Raw genomic sequence first — 21,321 nt, 5'->3', positions numbered from 1 at the left:
TCAGACTTGAAATAGAAGTGTAACATAGTGGACACCTGGTCTCATTGGTTTACTTGCATCTTAACGCTGTACTAGCCCCCGAACGCGAAGACGGGACAAGATGCGAAATAAAGGAACGGCTCCTCCGGAGACATGCCGTCAGCGCTGGCGACCCCGGTTGACGGGTGACGCGGGGTATAATTAGTCGCTAATTAACAAAAATCAGTTAATTCTTTTTCGGACATTTAGTTTCGGCCGGCCCTTCGTAATTGAGAAATTGGAGCGAGCTCTCCGTACAAGCGACACGAAGTCTTGCATCTCGAAAAAATGTAACTGTGGCGTAACTGTGGCTCGACGAATTTCGGCTGTCGGAGTGCGCGAAACCGAAACTGGGAGATTGCAACGAGCGCAAAACGCCGCGCCGCTGGAGGCGGCGTCCTGCCTACGTCACCCAGCAAGCGGGCAGCCAGCGCCCTAGGGCTTCATGCTCCTCGCTATATTCCTGTGGTTTTCTTTTCTCTGTGTTCCGTCTGTCGCGCTCTCATATATCAATGGAACCCTGGTGACGTGGGGTTCGATCCCCCTCATCATCGGATAAATTTAAGGGCTTTTTTTTCGTTTTCGTCGTTGTGGGTATCGACACACAACTAGTTGCCCGAGTTGACATCAAAGAGGTTCGTTGAAGACCAGCACGAACCGAATTCCACACGCCCACTGCTCCAAGTCGGCGCCAAAGAATTCCTTCGAACAGCAGCGCCTACCCACACCCGCACGCACAGTGATCCATATGTCGGTGTGAAAGAGTTTCGTTGAAGAGATGTGCGTATGTAAACTCAGTAACCCAAGTTTCCAATGGTTGGTTTCGAACACTGTTATCTCAGTACAGCAGCCCGATGTGCTAACGATTCGACCATAACTACCCAGTGAGCCAGGTGGCGGGAAAACGTAGTACAAGCGTGCATGCATGCATGTAGATATATATATCTTTCGCCGTCGCGCTCAATCATGGCCACAGAGCAAAATACCCTCACCAGCACTGCCTTGGCGAGCCCAGTCCCTATATCCAGCACTACCGAGAGCCACGCACGTTATCGGCGAAGGCAGATGTAGATGTCGATGAGTAGCTAACCCATTACGAAAGGGTAAGCCAATACAATAACTGGAACGTTGCCAGTCAGCTTCGAAACGTTGCTTTCTTCTTGGCCGGCACGGCATTGGTATGGTATGACAACCACGCGGACATGCTAACTACATGGACACGCTTCGTTGAGAAGATCAAGAAGTGTTTCGGTGACTCGGACGCAAAGAAGAAACGTGCGGAATTCACATTAGCCCAGAGAGCTCAGGTACCCGGCGAGACTTGCGCTACCCATATCGAAGAAATTTTGAAGCTGTGCCGAATCGTCAACCCTCAAATGACAGAGGAAGATAAAGTGGGGCACGTCGTAAAAGGAATAGCGCAAGACGTGTACAACTTCCTCATTGGTAAAGAGAACTTGAACACTGTATCAGAACTGATACGGCACTGCCGTACGTTCGAGGCACCGAAGGCTCGCCGAATTACACCAAAGTTTGGACGGCTGGCCAGTGTATTGACCGTAGCAAGCGTTGACACGAGTCCTCCGCACCCAGACCTTTTGTCCGCCATCCGCCAGATAGTCCGCGAGGAGCTCCAGCGGCATGACGAACAGGCACGTTATGTGGTGGCGCCACGTTGCAGCTCCTCCGTTTTCCGAGACACTCTTTGGGATCCCCCTTCGGCTACTTGGAACCACTCGGTGAACGTCGCAGATCTTAACGGCTCCAAAGAAGAACCTCCTTACATTACGACCGAACCACCACGCAATGATTCGCCCCCTCAACGTTTTGATTCACGCCCACGCAACGTTCGGCCACGAAGACTTGCCGCTACCTACGACTTTCAAGGGGAAGAGCCTCATTACCCTCAACCGATGTCTTCGGCAGAATACTTCAATCCGCATTCTGAAGTTCGCCCTTTGCCAGTGTGTTACTGCTGCGGCATGCCTGGCCATATAGCTAGGTACTGTAGCCGACGCCGAGCATCAAACTACGGATCGTCAGCGCCGACTATGCGGTCTAGCGGTCGCACACTGCGCACTCAGCCCAGTTGAAAATGACAACAGAGGTTGTGTTCAGTACTACAGAAATTTCTGTTGTACAACAGGATTTTTCTGTAGTAACTACAGATTCCTGATGCAGCGACAGACTTTTCTGATGTACAACAGACATTTCTTGTTGTGACTACAGAAGTACAGTCTGTCGTATGTCTGTTGTTACAACAGAAAGCTGAAGCTCTACAACAGATTTTTGTAGTACTACAGAAAATTTGTCATCACTACAGGCACCCTGTTGTCCCAACAGAAATGTTCCTGAAGTAACCCGAAAAACTTCTGTAGTGCTACAGAGAGCTGTTGAAATACTACAGAAACCTATTGTGGCAACAGGCCCCCAATTGTCACAACAGAAGTGTTCCTGAAGTAATGCGACAAACTTCTGTTGTACTACAGAAAAATGTTGTACGACAGAAACCTATCATTGCAACAGGCCCCCAGTTATAACAGAAGTGTTCCTGAAGTAATGGATAAACTTCTGTTGTACTACAGAGAACTGTTCCACAACGGAAACATATCGTCGCAACATGTACCCAATGATGACAACAGAAGTGCACTGAAATTGTGCGATGCGACAAGCTTCTGTAGTGCCCAGTTGAAAATGACAAGAGGAATTCCTGTCGCAACTACAGAAATTTTGTTGTACGACAGAAGTTCTCGACATTTCTTAATTGAGTGACATTTCTGACGTTACGACAGAAATTCTGATGTCGCAACAGAAGCATTCTGTCGCGAAGGCCAATAGTTATGAAGTCGCAACAGAAACGTTCTGTCGCGACAACAAGAGTTCTGAAGTCGGAACAACACCTTTATATCCTGACAGCGACTCCGACGTTACGACACCAATTCTGACGTCGCAGCAGAAACATTCGGTCGCGACGGCCAAGAGTTCCGAAGTCGCAACAGAAGCGCTTTCCGTCGCGGCCCTTTAAAATTGTATGTTAGTTTCGCATCGGTGGTGTACACTGTACTTTTCTCTTGCGCGGTATTCAATCGCGCTTCTCTAAAGCCGGCAATGCTGAGGGCACCAACACCGGTAATAAAGTCGACGTGGAGAATAGTTATAATTGTGCCGTGACGACGCGGCACCAGCAACGCCTTACCGGCCTCCTCAAGATCGGCCGCTGATCAAAATCATACCATCTGCGGGAATGGCTGCGTATCCGTTTCATTTTTTTTTTTTTTTGGTAAGATGTGGCACACAGGCCTGTGGACTTACATGTGCTGTTACACTGACACATTAGTTAATTTCCCAGGAATATTTCACAAGCTTATGCGAAGCGGAAAAGAAGATTTGGGTTGTTCCACAAAGTTGCGTGAAAAGCTGTCTCGCTCGGGTCTCATTAATCTGGTACAGTGCTGCCGTGAGAAGCCAGTATGCTGTCAGAAAGAACTCTCATCCACGAATGTTTATGCAGCTATTTTGCATTGAACACACGAATTATATGCGCGCTCAAAAGTGTAAAGAACGAGAGACAACTGTCGAAACTAGCAGTAATAACCCTAAAAGTCAACATAGTCTATTTCTGAATTTCTTATTTAATATGGATATCGTACATCAAAATCGATGTTCTAGCACTCCACGATGTACCTGTCGATGGTACGAACACTCTTGCTCTTCTAGAGATGCGGCACTTGACGCGGTGAATAGCGGATCTTGGCTCTTAAAATGCAAATGTAAACATCAGCGCATCCGCACGTCGTACTATAGACATGGCCAAAATGTACACTCGAAAAGCATGTCAGGAGTGGTGTAGTGGTAAGATGCCGGGCTCGGAATCGTGAGGTCGCAAGTTCGAATCCTAGGCGGGGGCATTTTTTTTTCGTTTTTTTTTTTTACTTTTATATTTTTCTTTTTTTGTACTAACAAATTTACATAGCCTTAAGGAGGTCTCTGTCAATATTTAATTAAATATTGATCAAGAACTACAGAACTTTCTACTACAGGACGTCCCACTACAAACAACAGAACTACAGAGAACAGAACTACAGGCAACAGAACTACAGGCAACAGAACTACAGGCAACAGAACTACAGAAACAACGTCCCAAAATACGACAGACTGTGAAAATTTCCTGTTGTGTTTTTCAACTGGGAGTGGCCAGGAGACTCCACTTCAGGAAGCCACTTCCGAGAGGACCGATGCACCGCCCAGGAGACCTACTTTGGAGAAGAAAGAACCCGAAACCGCTACCGCTCCCCTGCCTCCGACCGCACTCTGACGCCACCACCAGCCTTCCGAGCCTCCCGATCACCATCCCCTCGGCCGCGATTCACGTCACCGTCGCCTCGGCGCCGTTTCGTGTCGCCCCCGCCGGGAAACTAGCCAGCGCGGCCGATGGATGTAAGGTCACTGCAAAATGTGCGCTGCCGACTCAAATGCCTCCACCTATTTTCATGCTCAAGAATAAGGTTCATGTACTGATTGATGGGGTCTCTACAATGGATTTAGTCGACACGGGTCTCGGTCATGAGTGTGGGGTTTAAGGGCCTTCTGGGACGCAAGGTTATGTTTCGTTGGGACCAGCGCACAAGTTTCCGTGGAGTCAGTGGTGAATCATTATACCCGGTTGTTGTGTGTAACGTGGATGTGTCTTTGGGTGGGAAAGTTTTTAATGCAGAGTTTACTGTTCTTCCTCGCTCCTCGCATGACGTGATTCTGGGGATTGACTTTTTGCATTTGTGTGGTGCCATTGTTGACTGCCGGACGGGAGAACTCAGTGTCGGCACCAGTGTTTCGCCTGTGCTCTTTGAAGGTGCAGCTTGCCCGGAGAGTGTTGTGCATGTCTGAGGATACAGTTGTGCCCGCCTTATCCGCGATGCGTGTTGCCGTCGCCTGTTCATCTCCGACTCCTATCTCGTTCGATGCTGCAGTGGAACCTGTACATCGGAACTGCCTCAAGAAAAACGTGTTAGTCCCGCACTGCGTGGTCTCAGTGACCAATAGATGCGCGGGGCTGTGGGCGCTAAACTGTTCCACTGAAGCGGCAGTGCTACCACAAGGCGTAAAGGTTGCCAAGTTTCAGGAAGACTCGCCAGTATCGCTGGCAGTACTTACAGAGCTACCAGATGTAGGAGCAACCAGTGTCTCGAGCCCCGGGAGCTCCAAGGTACTTTCCATGATTGATAAGTCACTCAGCTATCACGAGCGTCAAGTTTTGATGGCCCTGCTTACGAAACATACCTCGGTATTCAACTTTGCGCAGCACGATGGCCCGCCATCAATTCCTGCGTCCAGAACTCGTCGCCGCATCAACACAGGAGCCGCTTAGCCAATCCGACAAAAACCCTATCGTGTGTTCCCGTCAGAACGCAAGATAATCAGCGATCAAGTCCAAGAAATGCTATGCAAAGGCGTCATTCTAGAATCTAGTCCTCGGGCAGCCCCCGTGATATTGGTGAAGAAGAAAGATGGTACGTGGCGGTTCTGCGTTGATTATCGTCGCCTAAACGCCGTTACTAAGAAAGATGTATATCCGCTCCCACGAATTGACGACGCCATCGACTGTCTCTTTGCGGCATCTTACTTTTCCTCAATTGATTTACGGTCAGGTTACTGGCAAATTCCTATACGCAAGGACGACAGAGAAAAGACAGCATTTGTAACGCCGGACGGATTATTTGAGTTTAACGTGATGCCTTACGGGTTGTGTAACGTGCCCGCAACGTTCGAAAGGTTCATGGACACGATATTACGTGGCTTAAAATGGGAACTTTGCATGTGCTACTTAGACGACGTTGTGATCTTCGGGCGAACGTTTAGTGAGCACAACAAACGTTTGGACTTAGTCTTGAATTGCTTGGAGAAAGCGGGTCTTGTGCTCAATTAAAAAAAAAATGCCGTTTTGGGGAGCGACAAACTCTTGTGCTAGGACATCTGGTCGCTAAAGAAGGCATCACCCGCCGTGGTTGCTCAGTGGCTATGGTGTTAGGCTGCTGAGCACGAGGCCGCGGGTTCGTATCCCGGCTACGGCAGCCGCATTTCGAAGGGGGCGAATTGCGAAAACACCCGTGTACTTAGATTTAGGTGCAAGTTAAAGAACCCCAGGTGGTCGAAATTTCCGGAGTCCTCCACTACGGCGTGCCTCATAATCAGAAAGTGGTTTTGGCACGTAAAACCCCATAATTTAATTTTAAAGAAGGCATCCGGCCAGACCCATAAAAGACTGCGGCCGTAGAAGCATTTAAGGTACCCAACTCTGTCAAGCAGTTACGAAGTTTCTTGGGCTTGTGCCCCTACTTTCGCCGATTCATTCCCTGGTTTGCTGACATGGCTCATCCCCTTATACGCATTCTCCAAAAAGGCGTTCCCTTTGAGTGGACAGCAGATTGCGACTCATCGTTTCGCCAGCTCAAGTTCCTGTTGACGTCCCAACCAATTCTTCGCCACTTTGATCCTTCATCACCAACTGAGATTCACACCGATGCCAGTGGCGTAGGCATCGGTGCTGTGCTAGTTCAGCGTGTGGGCGACAGTGAGCACGTGATCTCATACGCTAGCCGGACCTTGAGCCGCTCCGAGCGCAACTACACAGTCACTGAACAAGAGTGTCTGGCGGTCATCTTCGCAGTGCAGCAGTTTCGTTCGTATCTTTACGGGCACCCGTTCACTGTGATAACAGATCATCATTCGCTATGCTGGCTTGTGAAATCTGCGGGATCCCTCAGGACGACTAGCGCGCTGGGCGCTCCGTCTACAGGAATGCGATTTCTTTATTTGCTACAAAAGTGGCCGGCGACATGCTGACGCTGATTGTCTCTCCCGGATGCCACTTCAAACAACTGAATGTGATGCGGACAACTTTCATGAATACATCGCTGTTGTGTCCCCGGAATTTCCGGATATGGGTACCGTCATATCCGAGCAGCACAAGGACGAGAGCTTACAACCGCTCTTCGCGGCAGCACAGGAGTCACCTGCAGGCAGTCGCTTTCGTCTACGTGATGGTGGCGCGCTGTATAAGAAGAGCTACTCGACCACCGGTGCACGCTACCTTTTAGTTGTCCCCAAGAACCTTCGCAACCAAGTATTATACGCCATGCACGATGGCCCAACCTCCGGTCATCTTGGTTCCACACGTGCGCTCTACCGGGCTCAAGAACGTTTTTACTGGCCTAAGATGCGGAAGGATATCGAGCGGTACGTCGCCAGCTGCTCTCAATGCCAGCGCTACAAGCGTCCGCCACAAGCGCCACACGGTCTGCTTTAACCAGTTCCCCCTACTAGCGTCCCCTTTGAGCAAGTTGGTATAGACCTTCTGGGCACTTTCCCGCGATCCTCCAAGGGCAATCGTTGGGTTATAGTTTGCGTAGATCATCTTACCCGCTATTGTGAGACCGCCGCATAGCCATCGGCCACAGCTACAGAAGTTTCTATCTTCTTGCTGGCTCACGTTATACTCCGACATGGACCTCCTCGCATAGTAATCAGCGATCGTGGGCGACAGTTTACCGCGGACGTGGTTGAAGAAACCCTTCGTCTGTGTTCATGTAGCTTCCGCCATTCTACACATTACCATCCACAAACTAATGGTCTGGTCGAGCGCACAAACAGAACGCTTGCCAACGTGCTGTCCATGTACGTCGATTCAGCACACAAGAATTGGGACAGTATCTTGACTTTCATTACCTATGCCTTAAATACCGCGAGACACGAGACCACTGGTTACTCACCATTTTTCCTTCTTTATGCTCGTCCGCCGCGCTACACCCTCGACACCATATTTCCCTACTTCGCTCATGACAACGAATCAATTTATGAGATCATCTCTCGAGCAGAAGAAGCACGACGCCTCGCTAGGCTACGCACCCTGTCATCACAGGACCGGTCCAAGATACGCTACGAAGGGCGTCACCGCCACGTTTACTTCGATCCGGGTGACCTTGTGTGGCTCTGGACGCCGCTGCGGAAGCGTGGCTTGTGCCAGAAGTTTCTCGCCGACTACGTCGGCCCCTACGTTATTCTGGAGCGCCTCAGCGAAGTGAGCTATCGCATTGCGCGTCTCACGAGCAGTGGACGACGCTCGGCCAAGGCTGAATTTCTCTATGGCTGAAGTGACACACGTTGCGCGTCTGAGGCGTTACAATCCACGAGATGACTGACTCGCCCGGCGGGCTTCGTGTGCCAGCGGGGAAATGTCACGAGCTCTGTCATGAACCACGGCTGCCGCGCATACAACCAGGTGGAAGAAAGAAGAGAACGACGTGAGCCAAGCTGCCCCTCGGGACCGCTGGAAACACGCCTATATCAACCAGATTCATCTGATTCTGCGTTAAACACCTTGAGTGTAACGATATATATATATATATATATATATATATATATATATATATATATATATATATATATATATATATATATATATATATATATATAGAGAGAGAGAGAGAGAGAGAGAGAGAGAGAGATAGATAGATAGATAGATAGATAGATAGATAGATAGCCTCCGCAAACGGCGTGGGGTACCCCAAGAATGCGAACGCATTAAAAAAAAAGGTTTGGGTAAGGGCACCCACGTAACAGTGAAACATGTATAATGCATTGTGTTTGGCAAAAACGTCTCAATATATTACCGGCGTTGTCGGTGCAGTCATGTTTATGGAAGGTTGACACGTTACGGACAAGCTAAAACTACAAGAAATACGAAATTTGAGCAGAGCCCGTCAACGATATGATTACAAGCATGCGAGTGACCGAAATGCGTCATGCATGAGGCTTGCACTGCAGCCGAGCTGCTCTATCGCGCTTCACTCTGGACACACTGTGCCTTCTGCCGGCGCCGCCGAGAAGTCCCCGCATTCCCAGCGGCAGATAGCCACTGTCACATATCCAATGGCACATACCCGTGCAAACGGCCTAGATCTTAGACTGCCCTGCCTCGGCGACCGGCCCACATTTTTTGACTGCGCCATCTTCGGGAACGGCGCACATGTTTACAGAATACCGAGATAATTAGCTAGCCGGAAAGAAAACTGGTCCGGCGATGCCACGAATGCAGCTCGCAATAAAACTGCGAACACTGACCGCGCAGGTGAAAATGGAAGCGCGCGCACAGCGGCTAGGTACAAGCAGGATGCAGGCCCTTTCCCGCGCTCTCACATTTCCTTGAGGACGACGTCGAAGGTGACGGACGCCCCGTGCCGGCACTCTTGCAGCAGCTCCCCGAAGACCCACTTGGAGGCCGGCGCCAGATGCGGCAGCCCCCAGGGCGCCGCCCGCGGCCCGGGCCCGCTCCGCGACGGCGGCGGCCACGAGTGCGACGAGCAGCCGCTCAGCCGGCGGGCGGCCCCCGTTCGCCGCGGAGGGGCGGTCGCGTGCGGGGGCTTCCTGGAGGCCGCGCTGGACGGCGCCGCGGGCAGGTAGCCGAAGGGCACGCAGCGCGGGGCGGGCTCGGCGACCGCGGTGACGGCGTCGCTCGTCGACGAGGCAGCTGGAGCGGCGGGCGCGCGAATGTACGGACCGGCGTTGCATTCACGAACACGAAAGCCGTGTATTTAGGCTCAAACACCGAGTTCCACGCTACAAGCCAGCACACAGTAAAATAATTTACACCCTTGATGGTGATAATTGCGAGTCATAACACCCTTGAAGGGTGTTTTCATTCAAGAAACATCCCATCACCATGACTTTTTGTGAAGCATAGGGTAGTTCTAGATGCCATAACACCCTTTTACCCACCGAAAGGGTGCACTGACTAAGAATATTGGGGGTGGGTGCAAGGGTGTTTTTGTTTATTTTTATTACATTCACAAACATACAGTTGTACGAAGAGACAGCGTGTCCCACGGCACTACAAACCAGTGGCGTATCCAGAAGTGGGCCCTCCCCTACCGCATTCCCTTCCCACCGAGACATGTCGGGCTTTCAATGCCGACAAAACTCCTGAAGAGAGTCCCCCTCCGTTTCACTGTCTGTTTTGATGAACCATTTTAAATATGTTCTGCGAAAAACCTGTTGCTGTTGCTACTTTTTCTAGTATTGAATATTTAACCAAAAGAAAAATGTTCAAAATGTTTGCAGTACGGCAGAACTAGTGCAACTCTTGCTTTTGGGACGCCAGGAATCCAGCAAAATGAATAGGCCACGTGACAGCATGCAGCTGGACGCGCCACAATTGCTCCAATGCAGTGCGGTCGTCTAGGTTTCTTTCAAGCACGACAAAACAGGCAGAAAAGGGCGCGACGAACCATACGCGGAAAAAAGATACGCCAATTCGGGAAGCTTTGACCCCACCTGACCTTTTTTCGCCGAATCAATAACCTCAATTCGTTCTGCTTCTCTCACGTTTAGAAACAAGGTAGGTTCGCTGGCAAACTTGAGCCTTCTCACCCACCACAATGCTTTGCTCAAGCAGCATCTGCAGAAAGAGCCGTGCAAAACGCTCATGGCTTCGCGTCTGCGTCAATTTACGAAGCTGGCTGTACAAAAAGAAACTATTAAGTTTGTAGTTGTATAGTAAAGGAAATTTATACTGGCTTACAAACAGCTGCCAGAATGGAGTGCTCAAAAAGAAAGGGAGAATAATATGAGAAAGTATAGAGAACCAACGTACAACTTGCGATGCATACAGTATTTACAACACCGATTAACAGCGCTATTTACTCAAATATTTCCCCTCCCAAATTGGAGACAGTATTATTGCATGCATGAATAGGACATTAAGCCAATCATTGTAGATATAACGAGATTCCAGAAATTGGCGGGGCATTTGCAGACCCATCTTTGTTCACGGAACAGTGGCGAGGCATTTTGCAAGTGTGCGCGCAATTGCCCACCTGCCAATTACGTTCGCAATGTCTTGACATATGCAGACCTGCGCGAGACTCGCCCGTCTCCCATCGCGAGATGGGTGAGACAGGTGCACATGCTGAATACGGGAAAGAAATACCTTGTAGAATCAAATTGAATTTTGTCCAAACACCAGAGCTCTGGATTGCAGGTTACAGTGTGCACAGGGGCGGTCTGCCAAATTTTAAAGCGAAGCTTTCTATGCCTCCTCCCTCACCCTTTCCAATTATGCTGCTGCTGCTGCTGTCACTGCCTTGCCAGCCGCGTCGGTGGGTGGTTTGGGAGCGTGCATAATGAACATGAGAGGGACGCGGGGAAGGCGTGTGCGAGTCCTTTTAGCGAGAACTTCGTGGGCATCGCTACAATACTCTTTGGACCTCTTTGGCCGTCACAATGCCCACTGAAACACCCTGGCCATCGACACAATGCCCTCTGGAAGACTAACTACGCGTTAGCCACCTCCTCCCCCCCCCCCCCCCTCAGCAAAAGTAGTGCAAAAGGTGCAGGGCTTACTTTTGTACTCACATGCAACAGCGCAGAGGAGAGATAGTATGGTACTAAGGGGAGACAAGAGAGTGCTTAAAGCCAACACCCAGACGAAATGTCATCAAAGTTCCCACACTTTGCCAAGAAATTGCTGTTGTCATTCAATAGCCTTTACCACAGCTGCACCCTCGCCGAGCAAAGGTGTTCGGCGATTGTATAGGCGCAGCTATTGAATGGGAACAATACTAAATTGCTCTGCTAGCGGTAGTTTGAGGGCGAGAGTAGTTGGGTTGAAAATGACTTCCTCATTACCCGTCAAACTGCTATTCTAAGCAACTGCAATAAGACAAAGACCGACATCAGATTATAACAACGACAACTCACGGTGCTGTCCACCAAAGGGGAGTCGTTGTTATATTTGTTCTTTCGTTTGAGCGGTCATCGGCCCCACTCGCTCACCCGCTCTTAAAGAAAAAAAAAAACGAGAACTGGATTCGCTTCGGTTGCACATTCACGACACCACGCAAAGAAAGAGTTTTAGTACTTCGAAACTTGAGGTTTTCGTGTAATTCTGCACATGTGAAATTTCGTGGTATCGCCTATACGTTTATAAAGCTATTAAGCAAGTACTTCTACATCTGTCGTTCGCCCAAGCTATTTAAAATTTGCGTGAGCACACCAGTTAAGAAATATGAGCATTGTGAACTTCTTAAAAATGCCAATTAAAGCTTTTTTTTGTCTCTCTCTCTCTTTCTTTGTGCATAAAAGAAAAGACTCGCAAATACCTCTGCATATTATACAATCAGGAAGGACCACGTCTCTTTACAAATGAACGTCCAAGCAATATATATATATATATATATATATATATATATATATATATATATATATATATATATATATATATATATAGAAAATGAATTCACTTACACGCAGTTACCAGCCCACCTTTGCCATTCCATTTGATTTAATATCAGCCAATGTTTCTGCGAATAAATTTCCACTGAAGCTACCCGTAAACACAGAAAATGGCTAAGAGGTAGCGTAAAATAAATAGCTTGGAAAGTAATATACACATGTAGTTTAAAAAAATATTTGTATTTATGCCTTGAAAACGAAACCGAAATTGAAATAACTTCCCCCGACGGGTGTCGCCGCTATCGCCGCTACGTCATTTCCTTCGTCTCGCGGCGGGCCGCCGGGTGCATGTGTGTTATGGTGTGTTCTCCGTGACATTCTTGAAGTTGTGAGTAATTAGATTGTCTTTTGCTGCGTTTAGGTTGTACCACCTCGTTGTTTTCGTGTACTTTTGCGCTCATCGACGCGAAGTGAGCGTCCGGAGTGATGGCGACGCGATTATGCGTGAGAAAGAAAGGCAGCAGCGGCCTACGACATCGGTGTTTCTTTGTGACACTGTGTTTACTATGCCTACGACGGCCGTCATTCGTGGCGAAGGAGAAAACATCTTCCATTCGGCCTGAACAGTGACGAAGTGGACGTTTTGTTTTTCGGCGGAATGCATCGTCAACATGGTCCATCTACTACGTAAACGAAACGGCGTGCCCAGAGTACACATCGTGACAGCGCTCCGCCTTCAAACCGAGGGCCTTTTGCAAGGCGCATGGACTGCTCATATAAAAGGTACGTACGTAGTCACGTTCAGCATCGCGTTGTTATGGTGCGTCATTGTGGTAGTAATTTTCGCGTAATTTCTTTAAAGGACAGCGCAGGGTGTTTTGGATGCGAGTGTAGTATCTGTACTCTAGGCGCAGCCTACGGGCACCGAATGTGAAAAAGAAAAAAAAAATCCAATGTTTCATTGTTCACGTGTCCTCAACTGGAGTTGTAGAGAATTAAGTACTGCTACGCGTCAGTATTCGGCGCAGGCAGGTAAATAATACTATGGTTTGACTAATTGATTCATTCTGTTACCAAAGATGGGCGCAGACTTATACCGGTGTCACAGGGCCACTTTCGATTACGATCGAGCCCATTCTGGATGGAACTTTTCGACCGCGATTGGCTCCCGTCCGCAGATTGTGCAACGAAGCCAAACGCGCCCAGAAATTCGATTCCGGTCAGGATCGATCGCGGCCAAAAGTGTGCAGTGTGACAACCGTATTAAATGTCGCTTATGTACTGGCACTCAATTGTATTTTTTTGTATTTTTTGTCGGTCACGTGATAGGTAATTGCGCAGGTAGCTTGCAATGCTTGTGCTTTCATGACTAGAACTAATGCAAAACAAAAGAATCACGACCATCCTGGCTATGCACTTATCCTTCGTTTTAAGTTGTGCTCGTTTGTTCTAGAAGCTCTCGTGTTGTTGCAGATGAACGCGTGGTTGCGCTGTTTGTTCATAAATTTATCTTTTTGTATATATAAGTACACTGATCCTAATCTATTTTTTTCTTGTTCTTGAACTCGTGTCTTGGTTTCACGCAGGCATACTTATTACTACTACTATTTATATTTTCTTGTTGTGTGACTGAACCTTGCCTAAGGCGTCCTGTCAGTGGTCAACAGTATTTCTGAAATGAATTGCACTGAACGTCCTACGGTTATTGTACGTTTCACTACCTTATTTTATTGTCTAGTTATGAAGCGTATGGTTATTGTAACTATTCTTGGCCGTTATGTATGTATGTATTAGGCTGGTAAATGCTTAATTGTATTTGCAGTTTTGAGAGGTTCTTTTATTGAGTGGTCAATCTCGCGTGGCATTAATGGTGGGTTGTTTTCTTGTGCCCATGCAGTTACAGTCAGCATGAAGCAATTGCATGGGAACCGACTGGCTGTCTTGGGCCTACACATTGCTGAAAAGACAGCGAAGATGTCTGAGCCGACAGGTATACTTTTTTCATCACAATTGGCCTACATATTCTTTCCACCTGAGTATGAAGACCTCTACCAGTCAGCTCCAATTACCTCTGTCTTGCGCTAGCTGAATCGAGGTGAAGCCTGCAAATTTCCTGACTTCATCATACAGTCTAATTCTCTACCTTCCTTGACTACCCTTCTCTTCCCTTGGCATCCGTTCTGTAACTCGAATGTGCCACCGGTTATCTGCCCTATGCATTACATGGTTGAAGAAGGCACTTGGGCTAGTTGGTGCTCATTGCACACTTGAGACATCAATAACTAGCGTGACAAAGACAACATCAAGAAGCACATAAGACAGAACTCTAGACTTCAACTGAAATTTTTGCTACACAGAAACATGGAATACACAGAATGTCGACAGACAGAAACAACAAAGGAGCTATCGGAACAAATTGATGAACAGGTTAATTTCACTTACGAACTTTCTTGGTATGAGCCAGAGACGGGTGCTTACACACCTATTCCCCGCTTTTTTGATGCAAAGTGGTTCGTATATTACCCTATGTACCTGATTCTGGAGCTGCCTGAGCACACAATTGCTTTGAAACTGCTCGGTGCATGAGCACTTATGGCGATGATTGGCCATGTGGCCACCAGCCACTAAGGTACTTAAAGCTGCCCTATGTTTCCTCAAGCCAAACAGGTCGGTGTTTAAACGACCACTTGGGGTAACAAAGATAGGGCAGTTGTCAGTGGCTGGTGGCCGTCCGGCCAATCATTGCTGTAGGTGCTCATGCACTGAGCAGTTTCAAAGCACTCAACTGCCCAGCCGGCTCTAGAGGCAGGTCAACATGAAAATAGTAGAAGCACTTTGCATCAAAATGCGGGTAATAGGTGTGTAAGCACCCCTTCCCTGACTCTGCCAAAAAAGAGTTTTCGTATTTGAAATGAACCTGTCCATCGATTTGCTCCGATACCTCCTGTGTCAGGCAGGGAAAAGGAAGGATGAATGTTGCTTCCATGCGTCGTAGTCGCATCCCCTGAATCCTATGTTTCTGTGTAGCCAAAATTTCAGTTGAAGCCTAGAGTTCTGTCCTGTGTGCTTCTAACTGTCGTCCGTTGTCCTTTTCGCGCTAGTTAATGATTTATCAAGGCTGCACTACATGGCCTGACCAGCTCCCTTTTTTACTCTTTATGTCAGCTAGGATATCAGATCCTTCGTCTACTTTCTCATCAGGATAGGAGTGGACATGACAAATGAAACTGAATGTCATTTAGACAGAGGAGCAGTGAGACTTCCTGTGCTTTACCTTTTGTTGTTGTACATAATAGTTGAAATTGCATCAACATATCTTTTTCCATCTTGTGATTTTCCCATAGCTATGGCAAATAAATATATAGGCTTTAAGAAACTAGAAATGCAGTTTGCCTAAGAAAAAGAACACTCTTGCACTTAAAGGTAATGTGTATGATGCTCTGACTCCTTTGATGCATGTGCCTTGAGAGGTGTTGATGTTGTTCATTTCTTTCTCAGTAAGCTTTACTTGATGGGTCTGACTTTGTATAAAGAAATAAGTTCTAAAGAAACCATAATACCTAACAGGCAGAAGTGTCGAGGTTGAAAGCCAAGTTTTCTTTCATGGCATTTTTTTCAGGCTGTACTAGTTGATCCATGATGTTCGACAGTGCAGACTTGTACAAAGGACGTCAAAAGTGGCGAGAAATGGAACAAATACTATCGCCTCTTTCTCCATCCTTTGTCGAGTTCACGTTGTGTAACGTCATTGGCCAATACCAACTAGCCTGTTTGCGTACCTGTACCAGTTGAGCCATTTATACTATGGTACTCTAAACCAAATGTGATAAATTCAAAATTGGTGCCTTTTCTATCTTTGTACAAATAACTGTTTCATAAAATAGTTCAAAGTCTTATGGTTGATTTCATGTTTCGACACCCCCCCACCATAACCATATAAAATATCTTCATGGATGCAAAAGGTGCCTCTTGTGCAAGTTCCGTACTAGCCTGACATGGAGAACAAGCCTGGCAGAAGGTAGAGCACATGCTCTTTTGTAAACAAAATGCATGATTGCATTTTCTTGGCAGTTATTGCAATGTTTTCTGATGTTTATCTGCATGAACATTAATTATCTCAGCTGCTAAAGACACATCACTAGACACTGTGAGCAGAAAAAAGTCTGATTGTGCAGTACTGTTGAAGTCATGCAACATTATGTTTAAGCAAACTGGCAGGGATGCTAGCTGTTAAAAAGAAAAAGCTGACTTCAAGAAAAATTTGCACTCCTAAATGTAGAATTGAAATGCACTATGCTTATAAGCTACAAAAGATTTCCAGGATGATCAGACTATTTACACTGGCCATTTGCTGATTCAATAAGGTTCACTGAAGCTTGTTTTTAAATTCACACTGTTTTTATACAGGGTGATGATTTTCAGTTTTGTGGAATTGTTAAATATAGCCCTGTTGCATATAGCATAATTCTAGTCCTTGAGCAGGAATATTCAAACAGGCAGATATATCTTGCACGAGAAATCGAAACATATTAAACTAATTAGAAAATTTTCTTATCTTTCGAATGAATTATATCCTAAGAAGCCAGCAAACATTGACACCAAGGACAAGTTAGGGTAAATTACTTGTGATTAACAAATGAAATAAAGAAATGATAAATTTACGGAAATGAAAGTGGATGAAAAAACAACTTGCCGCAGGTGGGGAACGAACCCATGTCTTCGCATTACGCGTTAGATGCTTTACCAATTGAGCTACTGCGGGCGCCGTTTCCCCATCACTTTCTTGGGTATTTATGTTTCCTACTAGAACCCTGGGAGTGGTTGCCAGCGCCACCACATATCTGGGGCACATATTGTAATTTACGAATCATAGCCAGTGAGATTATAAGGTGTATCTACTTGGAATTTATTTCCAGAATGGCGTCAGTTTGGAGATATGCACCATCAAACTTGCTGTAAAAATGCACTGTTGTTCCACTTACCTTTTTTAACAAAATGTGCTTTTATGCACTGATGCACAAAAGTAACGGAAACACCCTTGTGTATTGGTCTTTATCAGGGAAATATTCCTAAGCTGGTGTCATCCTGGAAGTTCAAATGCATACGTCTTCCAAGCTCACTGGCTACAATTCATAAATTGCAATATGTGCAGTAATATAATTATTACGAAGTTAATTAGTGATTGTTTTTTATTTAGTTGAGCATGTGTTTCGATTTCTCATGCTAGTAATGTCCACCTCTTCAAATAATCTAGCTCAAGGACAAGAATTATGCCATCTGCCGCAGGACATTTTTTAAAATTCCATAAAACTTAAAAATGATCATGCTGTACAATGCTACTACAGTGCTAAACAGCCAGCAGCCTAATCATCACATATAAGAATGCCGTAACAACACTGACAAGTGCACTAAAGTTTTCTGCACTTCACAGATGAAAGATGTTGGCCATTAGAATGTTTGATCTCAGTGTAACTCACAATCATATAACCAGCAAGATCAAGCGAAAGCAGATCACAAACTTCATACATGAAAGGCTTTAACTGTGCTTTGATTAAAATAGCTAAACTTCTGTTAAGCATGATGGATTCACTGTGTTGTTTCAGTTAAAAGCATCTAAATGATCAAATGCTAAAGTTTTCTTGCTTGGAAGATCTTTAGTGAAAACCCCTGTAATAAAAATACCAGCAGGATTATGTGCTTGCTTAGTGGAGATGGCTAAGATGATGTCAGGAGGTGTAGGTAGGGCTTCTTTGTAGTAGAGATGCCAAATAGTTCTGACAGAGGGGTTGTTACCAGCACTGTGTAAGTCAGACATTAAGAAAAAAAATAAAGGTCAGCTTAGTGATGCTTAGTATAAAATGAACAACAGGAAAACGAAACAAGTAATGCTCTCAACTAACATTTTAAAATTTTTGTTAAATATGTTACAAGTAATTGTGTCAAATATTTTAGGGGAACCATGCTTGATAAACATTTGCAGAGCAACCACCATGACAATTAAGTGATCAAGAGCACACCAGTGAGGCGAATTTAGAAGCCTAAGATCACTAAATTCTAGTTTTGGGTCAGATGTCACACCCAAAACCAACTGCCCAGCGTTATTGCTGTAATATGAGGACGGTTAAGAAAGTAATGCCTCCAAACCCACTGCTTTACCAGTAGTACTGCAAACATTTTGGCTCTTTATCATTAATGCACTGATGTTTAAGCTATAGAATGTCACTTGCCCCATCTTCCTATCTCTTCGCGTTCCAAGGTAATCGAGCAATGCATGGCATCCAGTGGTGATATCCGGTTGAAACAGTGGGCTGTAATTGAATTTCTCACTGCGGAAGGTTCTGCGCCCTTCAAGATTCATTGCCACCTGAAAGCAGTTTACGGGGATGCCTGTGTTGAAGTCAGCATTGTGCGTAGGTGGGCAAGTACTGAGAAACATCAAAATCCAGCCGCATCAAATGTCCAAGATGAGCACCGAACTGAACGGCTCACAACGGCTTCTTATGAGGATCATCAACATCAGGCAGACGAGTTGAATCGGGTCAATCGCAGGATCAAGCAACACCAGATTGCTACAACACTCGCTGTTTCCATTGGTTCAGTGAACCACATAATTAAAAACCTCCTGGGTTCCAAGAAGAATTGAACTTGTTGGCTATGCTTCGACTTTTTCATGTCAGTCGTCAGTTACCGTGACATTCAACAAGCGCAAGTCTTCTTGTAACGCAGGTCTTTAATGATGTGGTTCACTGAGCCAATGGAAATAGCGAGTGTTGTTGCAATCTGGTGTTGCTTGATCCTGCGATTGCCGCGCCCAGTCAACTCGTCTGCCTGATGTTCATGACCCTCATCAGAAGCCATTGTGGGCCGTCCATTTCGGTGCTGATCCGGGAGATTTGATGAGGCAGGATTTTGGTCTTTCACAGTCCTTGCCCACCTCCACACAGTGCTGACGTCAACACAGGCATTTCTGTAAACTGCAGTCAGATGGCCATGAATGTTGATATGCACACAACCTTCCACAGTCAGAAATTCAATTACAGCCTGTTGTTTCAACTGTACGTCACCACTGGATGCCATGAATTGCTCGATTACTCTGGAACGAGAAGAAATAGGAAGGCGAGGCAAGTGACATTCGATAGCTTAAACACAAGTGCATCAATGATAAAGAGTTCAAAATGTTTGCTGTAATATTGGCAAAGTAGTGGGCTTGGAGGCAATAATTTCTGAATTGCCCTCATATAATTGTGTAGCCTGTCTCTCCTACATTCATGATGTGGCAGATTAAATGCCTTATTCTTTCGAAATAACGATTTCTTGGAAGTAAGCACTATCTGTGCTTGTTTTCTTTAACCTGCTCTTCATGTGATCTTGAAATATTAAAGTGAATGATGCAGGGAAGCGCAGCTTGTCATGTTTCGTGTACTTTTCCTGACATTAAATTGCAACAAATCATTTTGCAGGCAGAAAAGAAGCAGATGGCTACAGCGATCAATGAAGAAATGGCTTCATCTATGATGGCTCGCCTTAGGACATTGGAATGGAGCTACACAAAGGCATCATCATCCTCGCCTGTGCCCTGGAACTTCGGTTTGAATGAGACTGTCCTTCAACGTAGAACGGCCACAAGACTTGTCACCACATACAAGGCATAGTGCAAGCTCTAAATATTGTACAGGAGGCTAGAATAAATGACCCTCCATGCAGTCACTCTGTGTCTGTGGTAAATAGGACCATTTCACGCAGAACACTCACACATGATTATGTGTTTTCTCTCAAAGTTGCTATGCCATGCATTTGGAAACACATTACCTATTGTATGCACACCATACATAACATTTCTGTGTGCTAGCCTGACTGTAGACTTACGAAACAAACAATGAACTGCATATGTACATGTTTCCACATGCCATACTTCAAGGGTCATTATATTGCTCATTACACCCGATAGGTGAAGGGGTAATATATTCCTCATCACACCCTTACACCCCGTGGGTCGAAGGGTAATATGTTGTTCAAAACACCCTCAAGGGATAGGGTGTTATTGGAATATAGAATAACCATCATAAGGGTGTAATTCCCTATAAAACCCAGCTTTTTCAAGGGTGCTAGGGGGTTAGTTATAGACACCGAAAAAAACCCTTAGGGGTGTAAATTATTTTACAGTGCACCGCGCTTGTTTGAAACTGTGTGCACTCACATAGGTGTCATTGCGGCGTCTCGTCCAGTGTCCCCCCACAATGTTGTACGTTAAGCGTTGCAGTTTTGCTACACGTTGCACTTAACACATTCCAGATCAGCACCAAATGTGAGCTCGGTGTGGCGTAGAGTTCTCACGGGACATTCGGAAACACGACCTACAATGGCCATGTAACGCTTTCGAGCACCTTGCTAAGGATATTTTTCTCAAAGGCTTACAGCATTTGATTCACGCGTATTCACACGTAATTTCAGTGACGAATTTGACAGAGTGTCCCCTACCTATTTTCCGTAAATGTAATCTTGGTTGGCATCACAGTTCTCCCCATGGGTAGTGTGCTAAATTCTGCACCGTTCGCAAAACACGCCTTTAACGCACCGGAGCATTTGCGTACGTAATTCATTATAAATGCCACAATAAACTCATTTACACTTCAGCCCCACACATCGCCAATAATCACCTTATTTTCAATATATGTAAACAAGCTGCCTGGTTCAGTTCACCGAGGACAACGCAAGATGCCCCACCCCATTCCTTGGTCACGTGTGTGCATCTTTAGCTGCGCCAGTAAGGGAAACCATAGTACGAACAGTATAATGTATAACGCATGGAAATAGTGGGGAAACAATGCAACACAGGGTTCAGAAATTACAAGCAACACCTCTAAATTACTCAGAAACGTTACAATTTAGCCACAAATTATATACTCAAAATGTCCGCCCTTTCCGCCAAATGTGTGCTTGGAGTTGTGTTGAGCACGACACATGCTCTTCGACAGCGTCGGCACACGGCGCGCATATCAGTGTGTTTGATCCGCCCTCCCTTTTATGCATAAGTTGCGTAAAACAGTTAGAGCAGGACAGCGGTAATTGGATATCGCC

At 46.3% G+C, this 21,321-nt stretch overlaps 1 protein-coding gene and 2 long non-coding RNA genes across 3 annotated transcripts in view; 2 read left to right on the top strand and 1 right to left on the bottom strand.

Annotated features, from left to right (window-relative positions):
* Positions 1-21,321, top strand: part of LOC140217403 (uncharacterized) — a 268,452-nt gene that overhangs the window by 128,279 nt on the left and 118,852 nt on the right. The gene's annotated exons all lie outside the window — the stretch shown is intronic.
* The window catches only part of LOC126531946 (uncharacterized), an 89,498-nt gene that overhangs the window by 54,439 nt on the left and 13,738 nt on the right, over positions 1-21,321 (bottom strand). The window contains exon 4 of the mRNA XM_050179661.3: positions 9,211-9,541. Coding sequence (XP_050035618.2) covers positions 9,211-9,541 — 331 coding nt within the window. The remainder of the gene's footprint in view (positions 1-9,210; positions 9,542-21,321) is intronic.
* Positions 12,419-20,098, top strand: LOC129386693 (uncharacterized). Its single transcript, XR_008613996.2, has 3 exons — positions 12,419-13,026; positions 14,141-14,233; positions 19,704-20,098. It is a non-coding gene; the product is annotated as an uncharacterized lncRNA (long non-coding RNA).

This window comes from Dermacentor andersoni, chromosome 4 (genome assembly GCF_023375885.2).
Source record: "Dermacentor andersoni chromosome 4, qqDerAnde1_hic_scaffold, whole genome shotgun sequence".
NCBI classification, from domain to species: Eukaryota; Metazoa; Arthropoda; class Arachnida; order Ixodida; family Ixodidae; genus Dermacentor; species Dermacentor andersoni.
The sequence above is the reverse complement of the archived record's forward strand: the minus strand, read 5'-3'. Positions and strand labels throughout refer to the sequence as shown.